We start from the raw sequence: 19,717 nt of genomic DNA on the forward strand, positions 1-19,717 counted from the left end.
TTTGATTTCTCCATCAATTTTGAAGCTTAGCTTAGCAGGGTACAGAATTCTGGGCTGAAAATTGTTCTGTTTAAGTAGATTAAAGGTAGATGACCATTGTCTTCTTGCTTGGAAAGTTTCATTAGAGAAGTCTGCGGTCAATCTGATGGATTTTCCCCTGTAGGTCAACTGGTGCTTACTCCTGGCAGCTTGCAGAATCTTTTCTTTTGTCTTGACTTTGGACAGGTTCATCACAATGTGTCTTGGAGAAGCTCGGTTAGAGTTGAGGCGACCTGGGGTCCGATAGCCCTCTGAAAGCAGTGTGTCAGAATCTTTGGTGATGTTTGGAAAATTTTCTTTTATAATATTCTCTAGTATGGCTTCCATTCCTCTGGGGCATTCTTCTTCCCCTTCTGGAATTCCTATAACTCGTATGTGGAACGCTTCATAAAGTCCCATAATTCTGACAGTGAACGTTCTGCTTTCTCTCTCTTCTTTTCTGCCTCTTTTACTATCTGAGTTATCTCAAAAACTTTGTCTTCTACCTCTGAAATTCTTTCTTCTGCATGGTCTAACCTGTTGCTGATACTTTCCATTGCATCTTTAAGTTCCCTGATTGACTGTTTCATTTCCTTCAGCTCTGCTATATCCTTTTTATATTCTTCATATCGTTCATCTCTTATTTGATTCTGTTTTTTTATTTCCTTTTGGTTATTTTCCACTTTATTAGCAGTTTCCTTCATTGTTTCCATCATATCTTTCATTGTTTTCAACATGTGTATTCTAAATTCCCTTTCTGTCATTCCTAACATTTCTGTATAGGTGGAATCCTCTGCAGTAGCTACATCATGGTCCCTTGGCGGGTTTGTTCTGGACTGGTTCTTCATGTTGCCTCGAGTTTTCTGCTGATTCTTCCTCATGAGTGATTTCTTTTATCTGTTTCCTTGCCCTAATTTTCCTTTCACTTCCTCTTGCTCTTTAAGTTCTCGTGCCTGTGGAACTTGTGGGCGGGTTTAGACGGATTGAACACACGCAACCACTTGCTGGTTTTCCACTGTTTTAGACCTCCTCTTGGGGTCCAGAAGTCTCTCGCTGACTCTCTGTATCCTCTCAGGGGTGATGATAGGCAGATCCCACCAGCCAGAGATTCCTGGAGTCCTATATCCCCAGACTCACGGTCCCCAGATGCAAGGAAGCTGTTACTCGGCTGCCATCTTGCTCCGCCTCCGCTACTGGTTCCAGGAAGGCAAATGGAAAGTACAGAGGGAGGACAATGAACTGCGGCAAAGCCTTTGTCATATGATAGTGACCTCGCAGTCGTGAGGGCGTTTGTGTGTGGCTTGCCCTCTGCGGCCAGTCCGGGTTTCTCTGTGGGAAAGCGGAGAGGAGATCGCAGAGCCGCTCTGCCTGCATACCCTTCATTTTCTTTTTACGGCTGAATAACATTTCATTGTATGTAACATCCCATTTTGTTTATCCATTCTCAGTAGATAGACATGTGCTTTGTTTCAACAATTTGGCTGCTACAAATAATGCTTTTATGAACATTCGTGTACAGTTTTTGTATGAATATATATTTTCTATACTTTTGGGTACATACCTAGGCATAGAACTGTGAGGGTGTAGGGTACTCTATGTTTAACTTTTGAGAAACTGCCAACTTTTCCACTGTAGCTACATCATTTTATGTTCCTAACAGCAATGTATTAGAGTCCCATATTCTCTAAATCCTTGCCAATAAATGTTACTGTTTGTCTTTGAGTATAGCCATCCTAGTGAGTGTGAAGCAGTATCTCATGGTTTGAATTTCCAAACTCCTAAAGACCAATGATGCTATGAATGTTTTGATGTGTTTATTGACCATTAGTAAATATTCTTTGAAGAAATGTCTACTCAAATCCATTATCATTTTAATTTTTATTTATTTATTTATTTTTGAGACAGAGTCTCACTATGTCACACTCGGTGGACTGCTGTGGCGTCACAGCTCACAGCAACTTCAAAATCTTGGGCTTAAGCCATTCTCTTGCCTTGGCCTCCCAAGTAGCTGGGACTACAGGTGGCTGCCACAACACCTAGCTATTTTTTTGTTGTTGTCATTATTGTTTGGCAGGCCTAGGCCAGGCTCGAACCCAGCAGCCTCGGTGCATGTAGCTGGTGCCCTAGCCGCTGAGCTACAGGTGCTGAGACCCATTATCATTTTTAATTGGATTACCTTTTACTTACTATTGACTTTACAGAGTTCATTTGGAATACTAGAATCTTATCAGATATATGATTTTTCAAATATTTCCCCCAACTCTGTATCTAATCTTTTTACTTTCCTGATAATGTCCTTTGAAGCACAAAATTTTAATTATCATGAAGTCTAATTTATTTACATTTTCTTTGGTTGCTTGTGTCTTAGGTTTCATATTGAAGAAACCATTGCTTACAAGTTCTGACAATTAAGTTTGTGAACTTGCCACCATGTACTTACACTGGCAGCACCGTACAAACAACTCAGTAAGGTTTCATAACCTGGTTATATCAATGTCTCTTAGCCATGTTCTTTTTTTTTTTTTTTTTTTTTTTTGTAGAGACAGAGTCTCACTTTATGGCCCTCGGTAGAGTGCCGTGGCCTCACACAGCTCACAGCAATCTCCAACTCCTGGGCTTAAGCGATTCTCTTGCCTCAGCCTTCCAAGTAGCTGGGACTACAGGCGCCCGCCACAACGCCTGGCTATTTTTTGGTTACAGTTCAGCTGGGGCCAGGTTTGAACACGTCACCCTCGGTATATGGGGCCGGCGCCTTACCAACTGAGCCACAGGCACCACCCTCAGCCCTGTTCTTGGTGATGTGTGGTGAAATCTTGCTGAGTAGTGTTCATTATTATTGTTGTGTTTTTGCGTGCCGTCACAGCATCAGAACTTGAATTAGAGCAATAAGCAAACATTGAATTCCGTATTAAATGTGGCAAGAGTAGAAGTGAAATCAGGGACATATTAATCCAAGGTTGTGGGGATAACGCCATAAAGAAAACAGTAGTATACAAATCGATTAAACGTTTTCCTAAGGGGAGAAGAAAGCATCACTGATGAAGAAAGGTCAAGATAGCTAGTAATGAGCAGAACTGATGAAAACATGGCAAAAACTCATCAAGTTGTGTGATTGTGAGAAGCATAGTGGACCAAATAAACATCAATAAAGGAACAATAGGCTGGGCACCTGTACCTCAGCAGCTAAGGCGCCAGCCACATATACAGAGGCTGACAGGTTCAAACCCAGCCCAAGCCTGCCAAATAACAATGACAACTACAACCAAAAAAAAAAAAAATAGCCAGGTATTGTGGTGGACGCCTGTAGTCCCACCTATTTGGGAGGCTGAGACAACAGAATCACTTAAGCCCAAGAGTTGGAGGTTGCTGTGAGCTGTGACGCTACTACACTCTACTGGGCAACATAGTGAAACTCTGTCTCAAAAAAAAAAAAAAAAAAGGCAGTAAAATCTTAACTGAAAATCTTGGCCAACTCATGGCTCTTTCATCACAACGATGTATGAGCTCACAAGGCACTATCTGTGAGGAAGTTTTTAGCCAGTAAACAAATAACTGTATTGGAACACACTCCCAACTCAACTGATCTGGCCCCCTAATGACTTTGTTCTTTACCCAAAGATAAAGGAAATATTAAAAGGAAGACATTTGGATGACATTCAGAACATAAAGGGTAATATTCAAGAGCTTTGATGGCCATTCCAGAAAAAGAGTTCCAAAATTGCTTTGAAGGATGAACTAGGTGCTGGTGTTGGTGCATAAGGTGGCCAAAGTAACATTCAGCAATGAGATATGTAGCACTTTTTCTAGGATGAATGCGCAAACTTAATTGTCAGAGCTTGTAATGGTTATGAAGATTTATGCCTATGTTTTCTCTAAAACTTTCATAGTTTTAACTCATACATTTGGATGTCCCATCTACTCCGAGTAAATTTTTGCCTATGGTATGAGGCAGGGGTCCACCTTCATGCTTCTATATGTCAATATCCAGTTATCCCAGTACTACTATTTTGAAGAAACTATTCTTTCTCCACTGAATTGTTTTGCACCATTGCTGAAAATTATTTGACTGTGAACATACAGGTTTATTAGTGGAATCTTAAATCAATTTTATTAATTTTTATGTCAATCTTTATGTCAGTACTATGCTATGTATATTAATGTTGCTTTGTAGGAAATTCTGAATTGAGAAATGAGTCCTTCAACTTTGTTCTTTTATTCACAATTATTACAGTTATTCAGGGTCCCTTGCTTTTTCTTTTTCTTTTTCTTTTTGGGGGGGGGACAGAGTGTCACTATGTCACCCTCAGTAGAGTGCTATGGTATCACAGCTCACAGCAACCTCAAACTCTTGGGCTTAAGTGATTCTCTTGCCTCAGCCTCCGGGGTAGCTGGGACTACAGGCACTCGCCACAATGCCCAGCTATTTTTGGTTGCAGTTGTCATTGTTGTTTTAGCAAGCCTGGGCTGGGCTCAAACGCACCAGCCTTGGTGTATGTGGCCTGCGCCCTACCCACTGAGCTATGGGCACCCGTCCCTTGCCTTTTTCATGTAAATTTTATGATCAGCTTGTCAATTTCTGCAAACATGCCAGTAGGGATTTTTGACAGTTACTACATTGAATCTATAGATCAATTTGGGGACTAAGTCTTCTGATCAATCAATATGGAAAGACTTACTATTTACTTAGGACTTCCTTAATTGTTGTCAATAATATTTTATAGTTCTCAGTTAACAAGTCTTGTACTTCTTGGTTAAATATTTTACTGGGTTATTTTATAGCAGTCTTTAAGTGAAGACTGTTATTGTATAAGAATATAATTGATTTTTATATTGAGCTTGTACCCTTCAACCATGCTAAACTCACTTATTAAATCTGTTAGTGTTTTTGTGGATTTCTTAGAATTTTCTGTTTATGCAGTCATGTTACCTGCAAGTAGAGGGAATTTTATTTCTTCCTTTATAATATGAAGGCTTTCTATTTCTATTCTTACATAATTTCCCTGGCACAATTTCTAGTATAATGTTGAATAAAACTGCTGAGGACCGACATCCCTGACTTATTACTGATCTTACATGGAACTCATTTAATCTTACAACATTAAATATGAAGTGAGCTACTGGTTTTTCTCAGATGCCTTTTAAAAGATTGAAAAAATTCCCTTCTACTCATAGTTTCTTGAAAGTTTTTATCATGAAAAGGTGCTGAATTTTGTTAAATGCTTTTTCTTTGTGTATTGAGATGATCATGTGACTAGTGTCCATTTTTATATTTATTAATAAGGTGCATTACACTGATTGGTTTTTAAAAAATGGCTAACTGGTCTTTAATGTCTGGTGTAAATTCCACTTACTCATGGTATATGAATAAAAGTACTGAGGACAGACATCCTTGACTTATTACTGATCTTACATGGAAAGCATTTAATCTTACAACATTAAATATGAAGTGAGCTACTGGTTTTTCTCAGATACCTTTTAAACGGTTAGAAAAACTCCCTTCTACTCATAGTTTCTTGAAAGTTTTTATCATGAAAAGGTGCTGAATTTTGTTAAATGCTTTTTCTTTGTGTATTGAGACTATCATGTGACTATTGTCCATTTTTATATTAATAAGGTGCATTACACTGATTGGTTTTTAAAAATGATTAACCAGTCTTGAATTTCTGGTATAAATTCCACTTACTCATGGTATATAATACTGCCTCTATTTTTTATAAAGAACTGTGAAGAAATGGTATTAATTCCATAAACATTTAGTGGAATTAACCAATAAAGCTATCGGAGCCTAGACTTTTCTTTAGGGAAAATTATGAAGTACTTATCAATCTTTTTTTCTTGTTACAGGTCTATTTAGATCTTCTGTTTCTTCTTGAGTCAGTTTTGGTAGTTTGCCTTGTTCTGTGAATTAACCCATCTCATCTAGGTTATCTAATTTATTAGCATACAATTGTCCATAGTATTCTCTTACAATCCTTCTCCTTACTATAATGTCAGCAGTAATGTCTCTTCTACCATTCCTAATTTTATTGAGTTGTCTCTTTTTATTGGTCAGTATAAAGGTTATTCATTTTTTATTATTCTTTCAAAGAAAAAACTTTTGGGGCCAAGTGAGGTGGCTCACACCTATAATCCTAGCACTCTGGGAGGCTGAGGTGGGAGCTCAGGAGTTCAAAACCAGTCTGAGAAAAAGTGCGACCCTGCCTCTACTAAAAACAGGAAAAAAATGAGCCAGGCATGGCAGTGCATACTTGTAGTTCCAGCTACTCAGGAGGCTGAGGCAGGAGGATCACTTGAACCCAGGAGTCTGAGGTTGCTGCCACAGCACTCTAGCCTAGTCAACAGAGTGAGACTCTGTCTCAAAAAAAAAAAAAAGAAATAGAGGTTTAAAAAAAGAAACAACTTTTGGTTTCACTGAATTTTTTTTCATTGCTCTTCAATTCTCCACTTCATTCATTTATCCTATAATTTTTATTGTTTCCTTCTTTCTGCCTGCTTTTCGTTTTCTAATTTTTTAAAAGTAGAACTTTAAATTACTGATTTGAGCTTTCTAATTTTTTTTCCCAATATAAGCATTTACAATTATAAGTTTCCTTCCCATCGCTGCTTTCACTGTATCTCATTAATTTTGTTATGGTGTGGTTTTGTTTTTAATCTACCTCAAAGTAATTTCTATTTTTCCTTGCAATTTCTTCTTTGACCCACTGCTATTCAATAGTGTGTTTAATTTCCACATCTTTGTGAATTTCCCAAACTTCCTTCTGTTATTAATTTCCTATGTCATTCCATTGTGGCCAGAGAAGATACTTTGTATGATTTCAATCCTTTTAAGTTGATAGAGACATATTTAATGGGCCAATACACAGTCTACCCTAGATAATGTTCTATGCATACTTGAGAAGAATATGTAGTCTCCTGTTGTTGGAGTGTTCTACAGATGTCTGTTATATCTAGTTGGTTTTTAGTCTTGTTCAAGTCTTCCTTCCCTTTGTTGATTTCCTCTGTAATTGCTGAGTTCATTATTGAAAGTCAGGTATCAAAAATCTCAAACTATTATTGTTGAATTGTGTATTTGTCCCTTCAATTTTACCTTTTTCTGTTTCATGTATTTTGAGGCTTTAATGTTAAATGCATGTATATTTATAATTGCTCTATCTTCTTGATGGATTGACCCTTTTATTATTATAAAATGTCCTTTATCTTTAGCAACAATGTCTGTTTTGTAAAGTCTACTTTACCTTGTATTAGTATAACCATTTTGGATTTCTTTTGATGAATGCCTTTATGACATATCTTTTTCTACTCATTTACTTTCAACTTATATGTGTTTTTAAGTCTAAAGTATATGTCTTGTACATATCAATATAGTTACACTCTGTTTTTCATACATTCTGCCAATTTCTGCCTTGTAATGACATGTTTAGTTCATTTATATTTAATTACTAAGATAAATTTTGTGTTTGGAACTCGGCTATTAGTTTTCTTTTCTTTTTTCTTTTTTTTTGTTTTTTGGTTTGTTTTTATTTTGTTTGTAGAGACAGAGTCTCGTTTTATTGCCCTCGGTAGAGGCCGTGGTGTCACATAGCTCACAGCAACCTCCAACTCCTGGGCTTAGGCGATTCTCTTGCCTCAGCCTCCCAAGTAGCTGGGACTACAGGCACCCGCCACAATGCCCGGCTATTTTTTTGTTGCAGTTTGGCCGGGGCCGGGTTTGAACCCGCCACCCGGGGTATATGGGGCAGGCGCCCTACCCACTGAGCCACAGGCACCACCCCGGCTATTAGTTTTCTAAGAACCTTTTTTGTCCCTGTATTCTTGCAGTACTGCCTTCTTTTGTGTTAAACAGGTAATTTCTAGCATTCTGTTTTAATTCCCATATTTTTATTATACTTTTTAAGATTTGGGAATGACAATTATCATCCTAACTTATAACAATCTGGTTCAGGTTAATATAAATTTAATTTCAACAGTATACAAGCACTCTGATTCTAGATAGCTTCATTCTCCTTAGTGCTGCTACTTTCAAACTAATTACATCTTTGTACATAGCATGCCCATCAACCCAGATTGCTACAGTGCCGTGGCATCACAGCTCACAGTTATGCAGTTATCTTTTAAATCAGTTTGGAGAAAAGAATTACAATAAAAAATACGCTTATACTATCTTTTATATTTACACGTTGTTACCTTTACCAGTGCTCTTTATTATTCGTATGGTTTCAAGTAACTACCTAAACGTATTCTTTTTAGCCTAAAGGATTACTTTTAGTATTCCTTGCACAGCATGTTAACTAGTGCCAAATTTTGTTTTTCTCTATCTAGAAATAACTTATCCTTCATTTTCAAAGTATGGTTTTACTGTATAAAAAATTCTTGGTAGGCAATCTTTTCCTTTCAGTACTTTGAATGCTATCCCATTGCCTTCTGGCCTCCATGATTGCTGATGAGAAATCTGTTAATGTTAAGGATCCTTTGTACATGATGAATCTCTTTTCCCTTGCTGTTTTCCAGATAGTCACCTTATCTGTAGCATTTAACAGTTTTGAGTCTATCTACTTAGAGTTTGAACATCTTGGATGTGTAGATTTATTTTCCATAACATTTTAGATGTTTGGGGCCATTCTTTCTTCAAATATTCTTTATACTCCTTCTGTTCTCTCCTCCTGAAGTTACCTTATGCATGTGTTGGTATGCTTGATGGTATCACACAGGTTACTGAGGCTTTGTTTCTTTTCCTTTTTTTTTTACTTTCTATTCCTGAGACTAGATAATTTCTTTTCTTTTCTTTTTTTTCTTTGAGACAGAGTCTCACTATGCTGTCCTTGCTACAGTGCCGTGGTGTCACAGCTCACAGCAACCTCAAACTCTTGGGATTAAGCAATTCTCTTGCCTCAACCTCCCAAGTGCTGGGACTACAAGCGCCCACCACAACACCCAGCTATTTTTTGGTTCTAGTTGTCATTGTTGTTTGGTAGGCCCATGCTGGATCTGAACCCACCACCTCCAGTGTATGTGGCTGGCGCCCTAGCCACTGAGCTATAGGCGCTGAGCTGAGACTAGATAATTTCAATGAAACCATCTTCAAGTCTGTTGATTTGACTCTTTATTATGCCTGCTCAAATCTGCTACTGAGCCTCTGCAGTGAATTTTTCATTTTGGTTACTGTACTTTTCAATCCCAAAATTTTTATTTGATTCTCTCTTTGCCTCTCCCTTTTGGTTTTTATAGTTTCTCTCGCATTATTGATATTTTTAACTTTTTTATGATATCATTCTCATACTTCAGTTTTTTAGACATGGTTTCCTTCATTTCTTTCAGCATATTAAAAATAGCTAATTTAAATTCCATAGACTTAATAAATCCAACATCTAGGTTTGCTCAGAGACAATTTCTATCGATTGGTTTTCTTCACCATGTACAAGCCATATTTTCATGACTCTGCATGCCTCAAAATTTTTTGTTGAAAACTGGATATTTTAAATATTATGTATCAACTCTTTAAAAATCAGAACTTTCTTTTCTACAGGCTTTGCTATTGTGATTACTATTTATTATTGTTTCTTTTCTTAGTTTAGTATCTTTTGGGAACAAGTTCTAAAGTCTGTATTCATTGTTGTGTGTATCCATAGATGTCAATGCTTGGTTAGCTTAGTCTTTGCTCAAGGGCTTTGTGTTTGTGTGGGGTAGACTTTCAACAGTTAAGGAGTTAATGCATCTGCCTTACCATTCAATTCCTGTTTTCACAGCCTGAAGGTCAGCCAGAGGTGAGAACTTAAGGCCTCCTCAGATATTTCCTGAGTATGTGCTCAGATTTACACACATGCATGGCTTTCTTTATTCCCAGGAATACATTACATCACATTTCTCAGTTTTTTATTTTAAGCTTTTAAATTAGTTTTGCTTTTTGCCCAGCTATTAACTACTGCCTCAGGCAACAATGAAGTTAAACGACTGATTTGAAAAGTTTTCAGTAAATACCTCTGTAGTTAAGTTTTTTTTGCACTGAGTGATCTCTTAGTCAGGCTAAATAAAGATTTTCTTACAGGTGGGTTTGCTACAGTATGGACATTTGCTCTCTCAAACCTCATGTTAAAATGTAATCCCCAATGTTGGAGATGGTAGCCTAATAGAAGGTGTTTGGGTCATGGGGACAGATTCCGCATGAATGGCTTGGTGCTATTCTTGCAGTTATGAGTGAGTTCTCACTCTATTAGTTCCCATGAGACCCAGCTGTTAAAAAGAGCCTGACATCATCCAGCTTTCTCTCTCTTGCTTCGTGCCTTGCCATGTGATCTCTGAACATTTGGCTCCCTTTTACTTTCTATCACAAGTGAAAGCAGCTTTAGGCCCTTATGTGAAGTAGATGCTGGCACCACACTTATTGTACAGCCTGAAGAACTATGAACCAAATAAGCCTCTTTTCTTTATAAATTACCTAGCCTCAAATATTCCTTTATAGCAACACAAATGGACCAAGACAGGGATAGGGATATTCCAGGGAACTACCAGACAAGTAAAAAAGTGACAGTATTCTAGGAATGAAGCTTTGAAGGCATTCTATCCCCATTTTGACTTCTGTGGTTGCCAGGCTATTGGTTTTCATCATGATTGTGAACTGTCTATTTTCAAGGTCACCACAGAGCTAGAAAGAGAAGGATGGGGATGGAGCAAATTATAATGCTATGAAGTTTGCTGTTCTTACCAAGAATCAGCCATTTTTCTTGAATTAATTTGTCCCACATAGCTGTAAGCCTTTGGTCAATTTTCGGAGCTCTGAAAAAGTCAACTCTGACATTTTTGTCAGTTTTCTCATTCTTTTTATGGAGTTGTGAATAACTGAAAGTCCTTACTCCTCCAATTTCACTGACATCACCCACTAGCTGGGACTTTTAGATGGAGATATTCTTTAAGACCAAGCAAACTGAAATGCAATATATACTTTCTGGAATATAACTTATTCCAAAATAAAAACCGCCAATTTTGGACTTCTAAATATAAACCATAAAGAATTGAGTCCTATTAAGAACTCAGAACTTAGACAATTCAGTTTCCAATTCTTTTCCTTTAATTTCCTTATAATAATTTGTCTAAATTAACTTTGACATCTATTTTTAAAAGAAAAATAAAATTTAATTAGTGGCTCAGCAGAGTAAGAGACAAAATGTATATTAATTAAAAGTTCAAGATAATGGAAGCTGTATATATAAGTAAGAAAATATCTCCCAATCAGAAGTAATATCCTAATATAAATTCACCTAGCTTTCACTTAATAGAAACTTCTTATTCATCTCATGCTTATAAGGATCACTTTCATTTTCTCATACATGAGAAAGAAGAAATTCTAAACATTTAGGAATAATATGCCCTTTTAGGAATCTAATAAAAGCTGTGGACTCTGGAATAATAAACATAATTCTGCTTATAATTTCAAGGGTTTGTTGGATAGCCTGCAGCTTGCAAGTTAAGAATCCCTACTGAACAAAAAAAGTATGTTTTTGATGAGGAAAAAAATAGAGAATATTCAAATAATTATAATATTTTGCCTTCAGCTGAGCAATGAGAATTAAAAATAAGAAAACATGTAAGGTAATCTCTAACTAATAAACATATTTCATTTCAAAAGTTAACTTGTAAATTATTTACTTAGGATTTATTACATGTTTTTCCTAATAAAAACTTTGTTAAAGGCTGGGTATGAATCCCAGCACTCTGGGAGGCTGAGGGGGATAGACTGCTTGAGCTCAGGAGTTCAAGATCAGCCTGGGTAAGAACGAGACCCTGAATCTAAAAAATTGCCAGGTGCTATGGCAGGCACCTGTAGCCCCACCTACTCGGGAGGCTGAGGCAGGAAGATCATGTGAGCCCAAGAGTTTGAGCTATGATGCCATGGCATTCAACCCAAGAGACAAAGTGAGACTCTGTCTCAAAAAACAAACAAACAAACAACAACAAAAAAAACTTGTTATAAACAATAGTTGAAGATGAGAAAACATAAGTCCCTTAAGGGTAGGTGCTTTTTTTGGTCTTTGTATTATAATGACCTATTCAAACAAATAGAATACAGCAGGTTCTTAGGAGACTTTTTATAAAACTTATTTCACTGAATAATGCATTTGAATACAAGTACACTAAGAAAACAGGAAAAAAATACCAAAGTAGTGACAAAGATCAAATAAACCACAAAGCCAAAAATAAAAAAGAATAAAGAATAAAATCAATTTTAAGTTATTACTTGAGAGACAAGTTTAATTAGAAAAGAATGTAATTAAGAATAAAGTTATTTCTAGACATTCTTAATTAAACTTATGAAATCCTTTTTATTGGGTTAAATTTCACTTCAAATACATCATCTCTTTCTATGCCAAGCCACGAATAAGGTCATTTTTTAGTCCTAACAATTTTTTCTTTTTTGAGACAGAGTCTTACTTTGCCACCCTCAGTAGAGTGCTGTAGTGTCACAGCTCACGGCAATCTCAAACTCCTGGGCTCAAGTGATTCTCTTGCCTCAGCCTCCCAAGTAGCTGAGACTACAGGCGCCCAGCATGGCACCTGCCACAACGCCCAGCTATTTTTAGAGATGAGGTCTCTACACAGGTCTTGAACCTGTGAGCTCAGGCAATCCACCCACCTCGGCCTCCCAAATGCTGGGATTATAGGCGTGAGCCACCACGCACAGCCCTGAATCCTAACAATTTTTAAATGGACTAGAAGAGCAGAGGAGTTTAGATGTTTTGACTATGGTTACTGGAAAAGCAGTTGTAAGAAGTTGGGCAGGGGGGCACTGCTCAAAAAAGATTTATATATTAATATAATGAAATGATTTGTTATTTATTACATATATTATACATACATAGTATAATTAAATGTGCCTAAGTTACAATAAAGTAAGCTAGTGTGAATATGACCATCAAAGGGTATCAGAATCTCACTGCAGGAAAAAAAAAGATAGGGGTGGTAGAGATGAAATTTTGATTTTGCTTCCTTAAGATTAACTTCATATATGGTATACGTATACCATGGAATACTATGCAGCATTAAAAAAAAAGATGGAGACTTTGCCTCTTTTATGTTTACATGGATGGAGTTGGAAAATATTCTTCTTAGTAAAGTATCTCAGGAAGGGGAAAAAAATCCACTTAGTAAAGTATCTCAGCTAGGGAAAAAAAATCTAAAGTGGGTGGCACCTGTGGCTCAAAGGAGTAGGGTGCCGACCCCATATACCGGAGGTGGTGGGTTCAAACCCAGCCCTGGCTAAAAACTGCCAAAAAAAAAATATCAAATGTACTCAGTACTACTATGAAACCAATTTATAATCACTCACACTTTCATATGAAAGATGAATCTCAACTATAGCCCAGGATAAAGGAGGGAAGGGGAGAGGGATGGGAAGGGAGGGGGGTGGTTAGATTGAGGGAGGGTTAATGGTGGGATCACACCTATGGAGCATATGCAAGGGTACAACTCAAATCTATCAAGTATAGAACCCAAATGTCTTAACCCTGTGATTAAGTAAATGAGGTGAAAGCTATGTTAATTAGCAGGATGCAAGTACTCCAATTTGTACAAATAATCAACACATTGAATCCTACAAAGGCATAAATGTATTCATGATCTATGTATATATGACTTAATAAAAAAATGATTAACTTCATAAGGGGCCATTGCGCTAAAGAAAACGGGAAAATTTCATTCTGGAGCCATAAATATAAAGGGCCAATTGCATGTTTCACTTCAATATCACTGAACTCTGACCAAAACCAGACAATGGTTATCAGTAATATGCAGAATTCTATTGGATTTAATATCTATATGTTCTATCCCAACCATAGAGGATGTATATAAAAAGAGGACAGGATTGCATCCAAGAGGCTTTAGAGTATGAAGGATCAATGGAATGGCCTGACCTTGTCTTCAGAACAGGACTTGAAGACATTTATATAGCAAAAGCAATGCTATAGCAATGAAGGAAAGGTTATAATTTCAGTGACAGATTCCCATATATTATATTAAGTAAAGACAGGACTTAAATCCGGGGATATGAACTATATGCCAAGCATCATCCCCTTCTTTAAGTTTGGAGTTTGACTCTCTGACTAGGTGACAATAAATAGAGGTTCAGTCTGGCATTCTGGATCCGTATCTCCAGAGATATGGCCGAAGAAATCTGTCAATGAACAACCTTAGCTAAATGAAAAGTTAATTATTATCTCCCCATCAAAACATCTTTAGCCCACAGAGCAGTGATTTTCAGCCAGTGTGCTGTGAGAGGATCTTAGGATGTCATAAAAAATTTTGAAGATCATTAATGAAATTATTTTTGAAAGAAGCTGAAAACCCAGTCAGTTATGTTCTTTTTTTTTGCTCAACATAATTTAAGTGTGCTGTGAGATAAAAAGGGTTGAAAAACACTGCTGTAGAGGTTAGAATTGTTTAGGTACAACAATGAGATAAATCAAACCTTTGGTATTAATAATTTTAGGTTAAGAAATAAGCTAAGAAGAATATTTATTCTAATTATATGTAACAATGCTTAAGAGAATTTGGCCTATATTATTCCAATTTAATATAGGTAATTGAGTACTGATTTAGACTTGTGATTTTAAGTTTGAATTGTACTACATTTATAAACAATATCAGAACATTTAAGAGGAATAAAGATTTAACACATTTATGTATTAGTTATGTTTATAGAAAATTACCTCAGTGCTTGGTTTTCTGCTTTAGTCAGATAATCAAAGTATAGAAAAACTAAAATAGTAAGTTAAAGGCACTTAAAGTTTAAGGAAATATAATTTAGTTGTAAATTATGCTTAAAAGTCAATTTTAAATTTTGCTAAGTTTATAAAATAATTTATATTAAAAAACAGTAATAGGGCTTAGCACCTGTAGCTCAGTGGATAGGGCGTTGGCCACATACACCAAGGCTGGTGGGTTTGAACCTGGCCTGCACACTGCCAAACAACAATGACAACTACAACAACAACAACAACAAAAAAGCTGGGCGTTGTGATGGGTGCCTATAGTCCCAGCTACTTGGAAGGCTGAGACAAGAGAATCACTTAAGCCCAAGAGTTTGAGCTTGCTGTGAGCTGTGACACCACAGCACTCTACCAAGGGTGACATAGTGACACTCTATCTCAAAAAAAAAAAAAAAAAAGACAGTAGTAGCCTATTCCAAAGTATAAAACCATAAAACATAAAATCTATAAATCTTACCAAAAGATTTTAAAGATTAAAGCTCTAAAAACAAATCACTTAATGATTCTTTGTGAGTAGCAACTTCTGAGAAACTTCTAAAATCATTATAATAATTCAAAGGGCCACAAAAGTATTTAAAAGTAATGATCCTGAAAAAAAAGTCTGCAGGAACAGATTAACTTAAAGCTCACAGTATGTGGGCTTCTACTTCCTAAAGTAAAATGACTGGATAAAATATAAATAGGCTACTGTGCCCTATATTTTCTAATCTAAACCATCAACTGCATTGCTCTTTAGATTAAAAAATGAAAGCACTAAAGAAGGATTTATCTTTTACTGGACTGCAGAAAAGTCAAAAGTTAAAAGACAGGCTAATTAGAAAAGTTAACATAATAGCCAATTGTGCCATCTGAAGTATGAGCATATGTGTTATAGTTATAAGAAATCATGGCTTAAAAAAACTAAAAAGTAGGGCGGTGCTTGTGGCTCAGAGAGTAGGGCGCCGGTCCCATATACTGGGGGTGGTGGGTTCGAGCCTGGCCCCGGCCAAAAAACTGAAAAAAAAAAAAAAACCTAAAAAGTAAATACCTTTAAAAGGTTTACATATTGTTTATAAATATTTATCTGTATGATTATTAATGTCTTGGAATAAAATTTTAAGTCTTGCAAATCCTAGCAGTACTGATCTTTCAAATTTTTGTATGATATATAATTTTGACTTAAGTCAAATATGATATATGAATATTCTAGTTCTAACAGATCATAATTCTAAAGGTAGTAAGTTATACACTTGGAAGGAACTCATCTTCTGAATCTGTAATTATCCTTGCCATTATTTTGCATCCCTCCTTTCCCATCCCATTTCCCCCACCATAGAATTCAAACTTAGACCCTAAAAAATATATGTTCAAGATTTCACTTTTCTTAGTCAAAAACATAAGCCCTTGATGGCTTTGTAACTCTTTAAATTACTCTATCTTTCAAATACCATGTTCCAGAATCAAACTAGAATGGAGTTTAAACTGTCTCTACCAACATCCCACTATATCACATCTTCTGCTTCCCCACCCCCAGATGAAGTTTAGGTTGATAAATGGATTTTGGAGATGGAATAAAGCCAGACATCAAATAACTTACTTGAAATCCATCTCTTACCTTCTGTACTTAACCCTGGACTTGATGTGAACTTGGCTACATCAACAATTTTTACAGCAAATTGTTGCCCAGTTTCTCTGTTGATACATCGTCGTACAACACTGAAGGGACCCCTAAAAAACAAAATGTCAATTTTAATTCATCAATTTTCTCAAGTTCCTATTTCCTATCAATATCTTACTATTTCATTGTCTACTATAGCCATAATTGTATAACTATCAAGCCATTCTATTTTTTAGACTCCAGATAGAATATAATTTTTAAAATAAATTTAAATAATGTATTTTTAAACATATTTTTCTATAATTCATGAGGTAAGTAATTAATATTTTTAAAAGATTATTAGACCAGAAAAACAAGACAAATAATTAAATTTGCAATTTAAAATCATTTTTTAAAATACTTAAATAGTGGGCAGCGCCTGTGGCTCAGTGACTAGGGCGCTGGCCCCATATGCCGAAGTGGTGGGTTCAAACCCAGCCCCGGCCAAACTGCAACAACAAAAAAAATAGCCGGGCGTTGTGGCGGATGCCTGTAGTCCCAGCTGCTCGGGAGGCTGAGGCAAGAGAATCGCGTAAGCCCAAGAGTTAGAGGTTGCTGTGAGCTGTGTGACGCCACGGCACTCTACCTGAGGGCGGTACAGTGAGACTCTGTCTCTACAAAAAAAAAAAAAAAATACTTACATAGTATTCTTATATTCAAAGAAAATAATCATTATAATATTATCAACATCTTAAATAAAGTAAAGTCCATAGTAGTGGTAGTATATGAAGTTTTATTCTTTTGAAGCAGAAACCAAATTCATCCTTGACACCTCTCTCTCAACTTATCAAATCTTCACTAACATGTCCTACTCAGTTTATCTCAAGTATCTCTTGAACTTGTTCACTTCTCTCCATGTCCCATATCCTAGTGTAAGCTACCACCATCTTCTACTAGGTCTACTGAAAAATTCATGTCTCCCATTCATTCTTGCAGTGAGGTTTTAAAAATGAAAATCTGATATGATATCCCCATTTAAACCTACAGAGAGACAGAGAGAGAGAGAAAGTATCTGCAATACATATCTTGTCAAGAACCAAAATATATAAGTAATTCCTAAATAAAGAAAAAATATATATTCCAATAAAATCTGGGCAAAAGAGTCAAGGGGGCACTTCACAAAGAGAAAGCCGTGCATAATTTGGTCTCCAGTAACTTCTCCAGTTTCACATGAAATCATAGAGAAATCCTTCATCCTCCTTAAATGTCAAGTTAGAATTGTTCTAAACCGCCACAGAAAGGAAGTAGTTTCTACCAGTAGAAATTTCTACCATAGGTCCAGCTATTTGCATACCCAATTCTCTCCTGAATCTAAATTGGTGCCTCACAGTTAATCAGCTGAGATGATTTAAAACATACCAATGCCCAGGCCCAAGCAATAAACACATACACGTGTGGGGCATGCACACATGGTTCCTTGTGATTAAAAGTTATCAAATATCTAAACTCAAGGTAATCTAAAGATAGATTTGTGATGTTTGAATTGACTATTAAAAATATATAATACAAGAAGTATTATACTTCAATATACTATAGAAGTTTATTTGAAGGCACATATAGCTTAAGTCATTACATAACTCATATAAATGTGTGTATTTTTCCCCAGAGGTGGGAGGAGTTGGTGGGGAAACAAAGAAGCACCCTTACTGGCCTCTATAGGTACAAACAATGTGCCTGGATGCATATGTTCCATTAGCAGATACAGAAAAGTTCTTCATTTACACATTTGTAATCTGCTTGCCTTTAAGTGAAGTTTGTCTTTCTTCTTTCAATTAGAGGGCATGCAATTGAATTTACTCTAACTCAGATTTAAGCATTTCTCCAAGATGACATGAATGCCATCAGGAAGATATCAACTACATAGCAGCTTTAAATCTCTCTTCAAGCAACTTAACAAAGCTAACCTGGAAGGAAAAGAAATAGTAATGATGTACCTTTGAGGATTCTGTAGAAAGAGAATCTTTTGGATGATCACTCAAAACTGTTCAAAGATTTTCTTCTGAGAGAAGACAAGACCCCAAAGTGAGGCATGGCTCCCACAAATGTCTTCATTCTTGACCTGAATGTCTTACTTGTGATTACTTATCCTGACAATATCAAGTGATTTCAGGAAATACTTAATGTAATTGGTTTTCATCCAAACATAAACCCTTGGGACTCTATTTATATACACATTTGTGTTGTCTGCTTCAATACATCTTTTTGGAAATTTTCCGAGATCTCTATGTGGGATTGTTTGTGGTCAATTGAGTCAATTCTTTACTTTTTCCTGCTTGAACAAAAGTCAGAAAGAAAGCACAGCTTCTCTCCCCACTTTTTCATTAACAGTAAAATTAAGAGAGCTAGGGAGAAAGGCGAGAAAAAGGAATACTAACACAAGAAAACACAAAACCTTTTTAAAATCTGTAAATAGAAATTAAATCAAATCCCTAATTCTTTAAGCTAATTTTATAACATGAGTAAAAGAAAACAAAACATATCTATGAAATACTGAAGACCTAAAGATAGTCAAAAGTAAAGCATTATATTTGTCCTTCACTGACATCCAGGGGGTTAACAAAGGTAAACCAAATTTAATACCCTAAAAACACATTGAAGTATACTTTGAAGTTTTTTTTATTTTATCTATTAACTAGAAATTCAGCAGAAACTGATAAAATTTAAAATTTGGCTTGGACTCCCACATTAAAAAAGGAGGGGTGATATGTGCAACACAGCAACCATATCACACTTATTAACTATACTTGTAGGACATTTTAAGGAAGGGCACAAATATAGGAGGCATAAGTTTCAATCTGGTTGGCTTTTACCATTTTTTGATTCTTGAAATTTTATTCTTAAATTTTTAAATCTATGGTATAGTCAATTCGTAAGTATTTATGAGATACTTGTAAGCCATTATCATAAACGACTAATTTTCTCATATTTACACTAATTATGACCAGGGTATTAATGAAAACAGAATAAGATAATTGATGGCATTTCAGATTTGATGAAATACATATTCTTTATTCGACTCTTTACAAATACTGAATACTATGACTGGGAATGTAATACAAGATTCTACTTGAGCCAGCTGGCTGCTTACAGAAGTCTATGATTTTAAGTAAAAGGTCAATTAAACCAAAACATGTTGCAAGTGAGTATTTCTATAATATCCCCTATGGTTTTGAAAAGAATACAACTGTGTCTCTATGTAGACACAGAATAATCTCTAGTTTTCACTTACGTGAAGAAAAATTAAGTCTAGGAAATAATTCTGATATCAAAGGTAAATATATAAAAAATGAATATATTTCATCTGATC

The 19,717-nt window shown here is 35.9% G+C and overlaps 1 protein-coding gene across 9 annotated transcripts in view; it reads right to left on the reverse strand.

Moving 5' to 3' along the window:
• The window catches only part of CASK (calcium/calmodulin dependent serine protein kinase), a 507,330-nt gene that overhangs the window by 401,086 nt on the left and 86,527 nt on the right, over nucleotides 1-19,717 (reverse strand). For 5 of the 9 annotated variants that reach the window (XM_053579588.1, XM_053579590.1, XM_053579587.1 and 2 more), the window contains exon 2: nucleotides 16,369-16,481. In XM_053579588.1, the coding sequence (XP_053435563.1) occupies nucleotides 16,369-16,481 (113 nt within the window). Of the gene's footprint in view, nucleotides 1-16,350; nucleotides 16,482-19,717 lie in introns of all 9 variants that reach the window. The other 4 variants (XM_053579586.1, XM_053579589.1, XM_053579583.1 and 1 more) reach the window with 1 other exon arrangement.

The sequence above is a fragment of the Nycticebus coucang genome, chromosome X, assembly GCF_027406575.1.
Source record: "Nycticebus coucang isolate mNycCou1 chromosome X, mNycCou1.pri, whole genome shotgun sequence".
NCBI lineage: Eukaryota > Metazoa > Chordata > Mammalia > Primates > Lorisidae > Nycticebus > Nycticebus coucang.